At 43.0% G+C, this 8,279-nt stretch overlaps 1 protein-coding gene across 1 annotated transcript in view; it reads right to left on the minus strand.

Moving 5' to 3' along the window:
• The window catches only part of syne1a (spectrin repeat containing, nuclear envelope 1a), a 302,008-nt gene that overhangs the window by 192,081 nt on the left and 101,648 nt on the right, over positions 1-8,279 (minus strand). Inside the window, 2 exon segments of the mRNA XM_048249742.1 lie at positions 221-374; positions 3,728-3,888. Coding sequence (XP_048105699.1) covers positions 221-374; positions 3,728-3,888 — 315 coding nt within the window.

Consider the following 8,279-nt stretch of genomic DNA (forward strand, 5'->3'; position numbering starts at 1 on the left):
GTGTATGTGTATGTGTGTATCATTTTTATGTGTGTGTGTGTGTGTGCGTGTGTGTATCATGTTTATGCGTGTGTGTGTGCATGTGTGTGCATGTTTGCATGATGTCCAACCTTAGCCCTGCTCAGGGTCCCTGTCTTGTCCCTCATCTCTGGGTGCTGTGTGTGTATCATGTTTATGCGTGTGTGTGCACATGTGTGTGCATGTTTGCATGATGTCCAACCTTAGCCCTGCTCAGGGTCCCTGTCTTGTCCCTCATCTCTGGGTGCTGGCGGCTCGACTGGACCAGGTTCCCCTCCACACGCTCCAGCCAGCTGATGAACAGCCCCACGTCCTCCTGGTAGCTCGTCCACTGGCACAGCGCCCCCTCCAGGTCACTGGGAGGCACAGCAAGGGAGGTCAGGGGCCAACTGCACTCAGGTGCATACAAGTACATTGTACTCCACTTTTCAGAATTGTACTGCAGAAATGTTTTAGTTATTTTTAGTAACATCAGCAGCATACCGGCTTAGTAGCTAACTGCAGTCAGTGGGATAAAAAGTTAGCATTTAGTAGCTGACTGCACAGTAGCATACAGGGTTAGCATTTAGTAGCTGACTACACAGTAGCATACAGTGTTCGTGTCTAAATACACTTAGCACCATTCAGGGTTAGCAGTTAGTGGGTAACGGGGGCTTAGTGTGATGGAGGTAGTTGGCATTTCACTTATTGGAAATTTAGGATACTGTACATGGTTAGCGAATAGCTGCTAATGGCACTCACACTTAACAGTGGGAAACAGGGTTAGCGAATAGCTGCTAATGGCACTCACACTTAACAGTGGGAAACAGGGTTAGCGAATAGCTGCTAATGGCACTCAGTGGGAAACAGTTTTAGCAGCTAGCTGGTGGGCAGCCGTGACCTACTGGTTAGCACTTCGGAATTGTAACCGGAGGGCTGAAGTGCCCTTGAGCAAAGCACCTAAGCCCTCACTACTCCCCGAGCACCGCTGTTGTAGCAGGCAAACTGACAATTCTGACAATTGACAAACTGACAATTCACTAGTTCACATTCCGTAATTTGCAAAAAATATATAATAGCATAATAGAAAAGCATGTTTGGCGAAGTCTCTGGCAGGAGTCGTGCAGGATTCCGCCATACACCCCAAAAATTGCGTTAAAGATGAGGGACCCTATGGCTAGGACCACGTGGAACAAATTCAACGGGAGCGCGCAAGAGAGATTTGATCTAAGAGTGATAGGTGTCGGAGGACCACGGGCCGAGAGTTTTGAGAGCTTGATCGGCTCCTTAGTCTGTAGAAACAGGATGGAAAAATGTAATTAGCCAAAATTGTATAGGGCTGCAGGAGAGAGTAGATGTCACAGCCCAAAACACGCGGTTGTGAAGTTCGGGGAGGAGGAGGTTGCTACGGGGGAAGGGGGAGGAGGTTGCGCAGCACCTGGGTCTGCAAAGAGAAAAGTGGGGAGGGTTGATTAGCTGGAAAAGAGAAAGAGGCCGCAGTAGCGGAAGGCAAGGTAGAGGGCTGCACGCAGGCTGCCATAACTTGCTGAGTTGAAAACATGTTGCATGAACAGAGGGGGAGACGCTGGAGGAACGGAGCTCCGCGCTGTGGCGCTGGTGCTCGGTTGATCGGCTAGCAGGAGAGGAAAGTGAAAAAGGATCGAGTACCTGCTCAACACCCTGACGGTCCCTGACTGGGGGAAAACGTGGCTGGAACGCGGTCCCTGGCTGGGGGAAAACGCGGTCCCTGACTGGGGGAAAACGCGGCTGGAACGCGGTCCCTGGCTGGGGAAAAGGGGCCCCCCTGGCTGGGGAAAACGCTGGGGCTGGGAGCGGTCCCTGGCTGGGGGAAAACGCGGTCCCTGACTGGGGGGAAAACGCGGTCCCTGACTGGGGAAAAGTTCAACCAAAACGAGTCTTTGCAAGCGGAGTAACACTGATGCTGCAACTTCGGCAGGTAGACTGTGAATAAATAGCCTGACTGATTGAAGGAGGCTGTGAATAAATAGCCTGACTGACTGAAGGAGGCTGTGAATAAATAGCCTGACTGATTGAAGGAGGCGTGGCACATTCCATCATGCTCCTCCCAAACTTCCGTTTGTAAACGCCATTAAACATCTAACCCTAACACCAACAGTCAGGAAACATACGCCATTAAACAGCACCAACAGTCAGGAAACAACATATGTGGGTCTACCTTTGCTATAAATACATTTCTGCACTTTTCTAACAACATTTTTTGATGTTTGCAGATGTTGCTGCTTCTGTTTATAACAATAAGTTTCGTGTTCCCCTCTCGTCGATGATTGGCCTGACATGTTTCCTGTCTGAGGGAAACGGTTATGGACTACGGTGTTCCACATTAGACCTCCCTGAAAGAAGATCTAGGTGGGCGGGGCCTGGCTAGTTCTAATCAGCTAATCAGCTGGTTTCCTGAGCCGTTTATCTCAAAATGACCAGGCAGACACATTTTTACTGGCCAAAACTAAACAATGCTTTTCATAACTATAACTAAGTAGCCCATCATTAGAGAAATATGGTGGTAAAAATATACTATCACTATATCATCATTAGCCCATTATACAGCTTTATAAATATACTATCAATATTTTATCATCATTAGCCATATTATTATACAGCTTTATAAATATACTATCACTATTTTATCATTAGCCTATTATACAGCTTTATAAATATACTTTCACTATTTTATCATCATTAGCCATATTATTACACAGCTTTATAAATATACTTTCACTATTATATCATTCGCCTATTATACAGCTTTATAAATATACTTTCACTATTTTATCATTAGCCATATTATTATACAGCTTTATAAATATACTATCACTATTTTATCATTAGCCCATTAAGGTAGCCCATCATTATACAGCTTTTCAGAACGCTACAGAAGTTCACAAGTTCCATTCAAATGAACCTCACGGGCCTTACGGGCCTTCCAAGTGTTCAAATGAACGGGCCTCAAATGAACTGGCCTTCTCAATGTTCAAATGAACGGGCCTTCTCAATGTTTTTCCAATGCATTGGTCTATCTTGGTCAGTAAGACATGTTAAAGAAGTTTGATTCACTCGTTTTAGCAAGTAGCTGCTTAGCCTATCGGAAACTAAATCCTGACTATGCCAACATTGGGCGAACAGAGTTGATATGGCAAGCCAGTTTAACGTGACATAGTATTAAGTATGTATAAGTATACTGTATATACTATTTTGATCCCGTGAGGGAAATTTGGTCTCTGCATTTATCCCAATCCGTGAATTAGTGAAACACACTCAGCACACAGTGAACACACAGTGAGGTGAAGCACACACTAATCGGCACAGTGAGCTGCCTGCAACAACAGCTGGCTCGAGGGAACAGTGAGGGGTTAGGTGCCTTGCTCAAGGAGCACTTCAGCCATTCCTACTGGTAGGGGTTTGAACCGGCAACCCCTCGGTTACAAAAGGCTTCCTTCTGGCGTAACCAGTGAGCCACTGCCCAAATACTGAAGTAGTGGAGATGATATGGCAAGCCAGTTTAACGTGACAGACTACAGTAGCGGAAATTATATGGCAAGCCAATTTAACATGACAGTAGCCTATTCTCACAATTGAAAAGCAGCCGTTTTCCACACGGCACCTGCCATAATTCATATGTGTGTGTGTGTGAGTGTGTGTGTGTACGTGTGTGTGTGTGTGTGTGTGTGTGTGTGTGTAGGGTTGGCCCCACCTCTTGCAGGTGATGCAGTGAGTCTGGAGGGCGTCCCAGGAGTCCTTGAGGTCCTGGATGTGTTTGCGCACGTCGGCTGGGAAGCTCCTCTGCACACACTCTCCCCTGGTGATCAGCATCTTCAGCTCCACCTCCTTCACCGCACACACACACACCAGCTCCTGCCATAACACAAGTGTACAAACACACACACACAGGTGTACAAACACACACACACACACACACAAGTGTACAAACACACACACAAACACAGAAATGTACAAACACACACACACACAAACACACACACACACACAAACAAGCAACACAGGGTTATGTTTGTATGTGTGTTTGTGTGCATAACATGTAATGCATATTAATAAATGTATGAGTGTGTATTATTGTGTGTGTGTAAATGTGTCTTTTTTGTGCATGTGTGCTTGTGTGTGTCTGTGTTTGTGCATGTGTGTGTGCGCGCATGTGTGTGTGTGTGCATGCGCATGGATGTGTGTGTATGCGTGTGTGTTTGTGTGTCTATGTTAGTGCATGTGCATGCACGTGCGTGTGTGTGTGTGTGCATGCGCATGGATGTGTGTGTATGCGTGTGTGTTTGTGTGTCTATGTTAGTGCATGTGCATGCTGCGCGATGCGTGTGTGTGTTATTATTGTGTGTGTGTGCATGCGCATGGATGTATGTGTATCTACGTGTGTGTTTTGTGTGTCTCTATGTTGGTGCACATGTGTGCATGCTGCGTCGCGTGCGTCTTGTCGTGTGACTGCATAAGGTGCGATAATCATACGTGTTTTTGTGCATGGATGCTGCGTTGTGTGTATAATACATGTGTGCGTGTGTCTGTGTTTGTAAATAACAATAATGCGTGTGTGTGTACATACTTGCATGCATAATACTCCCCATGTGTGTGTAAAAAGAGCATAATGTGTGTGTGTGTATTGTGTGTAGAAGGGTGTGTGTGTATTATTGTGTATTATTGTAATGTGTGTGTGTGTGTGTGTGGGGCATGTGGTATTGTGGGTGTGTGTGCCAACATATATGCATTTTATTATTGTGTAATGTGTGCATTGCATGTATGCATGTGTGTGTGGGAATTATGTGTGTAGTAATGTGTGTGTGTGCATGTGCATTTGCATGTGCATTTGTGTGAGTGTATTATCTTTTGAATACATGTGTATTAATCGCGTCATGTATAATAATGTTGGCGTGCGTCGCGTACGATGTAGGTGTGTGTGTGTTTGTGTATGTATTAATGTGTGCATGTGCATGTGCATTTATTGTGTTAATGTGTGTGCATACATGTATTGTGTGTGTGCGTGTCGTGTGTGTATGTGTGTAAGGCGTGCATGTGTGTATGTGTGTGTGCATTTGTGTGTGTATTACATGGGCATGTGTGTGTGTGTCGTAATGAAGTACATGCATGTGTGTGTATGTGTATTGTGTGTGTGTGCATATTACATTTGTGTGTGTGTAATAATGTGTGTGTGCGATACATGTGTGTGTGTAATAATGTGTGTATAATACATTTGTGTGTGTGTGCATAATACATTTATTAATATAATATGTGTGTGTGTGTGTGTAGGCGATACATGTATTGTGTGTGTATTAATGTAATGTACATTTGCATTTATTATTGTTATTGTGTATGTGTGTGTGCGTGTGTGTGTGCATGTGCATTTACATTGTGTGTGTGTGTGTGTGTGTGTGTACATGTGCATAATACATGTGTAATGTGGCCCGATACATGTGTGTGTACATAATGCATTTAATGGTGTGTGTGTGTGTGTGTGTGTGTACATATCGCATTAATGTGTGTAGTAATGTGTGTGTGTAAGGTGTGTTACGTAATAATGTGTGTGGCGTGCATGTGTGTGTGTGTGTGTGTGTGCATTAATATACATTTATTGTGTGTGTGTGCATATGCATTAATAATGTGTGTGTGTGTGTAAAGCGTGCATGTGTGTAATGTGTGTGTGTGTGCATAATGCATTTATTATTAATGTGTGTAATACATATCCGGTGTATTTGTGTGTGTGTGTGTGTGTGTACATACATATCGGTCAATTAATGTGTATGTGTGTGAAGTACATGTAATGTATAATATGTGTGTGTGTGTGTGTGTGTATTAGAAGCGTCATTAATATCGGTGTGTGTGTGTGTGAAATTACGCTCACGATACATGTACACATGCTGTATAATAATGTGTGTGTGTTTGTGTGTTGTTGTCACGTCGTCGCGATGTGTGTGTGTGTGGAATTATTGTGTGTGTTTTTGTATGTATTGTGTTAATACATATACATTTATTAATAATAATATGTGTGTGTGTGCATGTGCATGTATACATAATGTCTAATGTAGTAATGCGATAATGTGTGTGTGGGTAAATACATGTGTGTATGTGTGTGTGTGTGTGTGCATATACATTTTAATATATTAATAGTGTGTGTGTGAAGCGATACATGTGTGTGTGTGTGTGTGTATATATACATTTAATGTGTGTAATATGCCGATGTGTGTTAATGTATATGTGCATTTTGTGTGTGTGTAATAATATGTGTGTGTGCGTGTGTGTGTGTGCATTTGTATGTGTAATAATGTATGTGTGTGTGTGTGTAATACATGTGTGTGTGAAGCGTACATGTGTGTAATATGTAATGTGTGTGTACACATATACATTTGCATTTTAAGCGGCGATAATATGCGTGTGTAATGTGTGTGTGTGTGCATCTCACGCACATGTGGATGTGTAATATGCATGTTTGTTGTGTGTCTATATTTAGTGCATGTACATACTGCGATGCGTGTATAATGTCTTGGAGAAAGTGTGACTTCTGCATGGAATTCGCGATATCCATCGATGTTTTGTACATGGATACCGTGTGTGTATAATGCATGTGTCGTGTCTGTGTTTGTGCATGTATGTCCCTCGCATTAATAATATGAAATACATACTACATCACGTGTCGTGTCCATGTGTGTGTAATGTGAGATACATGTGTGTGTGTGTGTGGGCGAGAAGCGTGCATGTCTTCGGGGTGTTGTTGTGTGTGTGTGTGCATGTGTGTGTGTGTGTGTGGGCGTGCGTGTGTCGGTGTGTGTGTGTGTGAGTGCATGCGTGCATGTGCATGTATGTAATAATAATGTGTGTGTGTTTGTGTGTGTTAAGCGTCACGTCGCGTGTGTAACAGGTGTGTGTTTTTGTGTAATATTAATGTGTGTGCACGTAATACATTTATTGTGTATTGTTACATGTGTGTGTAATATGTAATGCGATATCGCGTGTATGTGTGTGTGGGGTACGTGCATGTGTGTGTGTGTGTGTGTGTAATGTGCATTTGTGTGTGTGTGTGTGTGTGCATGGGCATGTGTATTAATGTGTGTGTGTGATGCATAATGTGTGTGGGGCATGCATGTGTATGTGTCAATGATGATGATGCATGTGCATTTATTGATTAATGTATGTGTGTGTGTTAGCATGCGTGGGCATAATGTGTGTCAATGTATGTGCATTTATTAATGTGCATGTGCATTTGTGTCTGTGTGTGTGTATATTGTTATTGCGTGCATGTGTGTGTGTGTGTGTATTTGCATTTGCGTGTCTGTGTATGTGTATGTGTGTGTGCGTGTGTGTGTGCATGTGCATTTGTGTGTGTGTGTGTGCATGTGCATGTGTGTGTGGGCGTGCATGTGTGTGTGTGTGTGCATGTGCATTTGTGTGTGTGTTAGTATTATTATTATTGTATTACATGGTAAAGTAAGATGCGTGTGTCTGTGTTTGTGCATGTATGTGCGTGTGTGTGTGTGTGCATACTTGCATGCGTGTGCATGCATGTGTGTGTGAGTGCATGTGTGTATTATTAGGAGTGCATGTGGTGTGTGTGTATGAAGTGTGTGTGTGCATGTGCATTTATTGTGTGTACCGTGTGTGTGCATGTACATGTGTGTGTAAAGCGTGCATGGTATTATTATTAATGCATGTACATTGTAATGTGTGGTATTGTGTGAGTGCATGCGTGCATAATACATGTGTCGTGTATGTATTATTGGCGTAATGTGTTTGTGTGTGTGTATTGGCGTGCGTGCGTGCGTGTGTGTGTGTGTGTTTGTGTATGTGTGTGTGTGCATGTGCATTTGTGTGTGTGTGTGTGTGTGTGTGTGTGCATGTGTGTGTGTGCGTGTGTATGTGTGTGTGGGCGTGCATGTGTGTATGTGTGTGTGTGTGTGTGTGCATTTGTGTGTGTGTGTGTCAAGTCAAGTCAAGTCAAGTTTATATATATAGCACATTTCATACACAGAGGTCATTCAATGTGCTTTACATAAACAAAAACCAAGCGATAATAACAAATAAAAAGCATAGAAAGACAATATAAGTCAAGAATAGGTTAAAAGGTGAGATCATAATAAAAAGAAAACATAAAAACACACAAAGGGTAAAAATCGGGCAAAAGCCGAAGAATAATTAGTAACCAAAATAGGCGAAAGTAGTAAAAAAGTAATAAAAGACAAAGTAGAATAATTATGGGGGCAGATTCAAATTTGTAGCTTCGGCACAGTTAGCAA

Source organism: Alosa alosa, chromosome 8, assembly GCF_017589495.1.
Source record: "Alosa alosa isolate M-15738 ecotype Scorff River chromosome 8, AALO_Geno_1.1, whole genome shotgun sequence".
In the NCBI taxonomy this organism is placed as follows: domain Eukaryota; kingdom Metazoa; phylum Chordata; class Actinopteri; order Clupeiformes; family Clupeidae; genus Alosa; species Alosa alosa.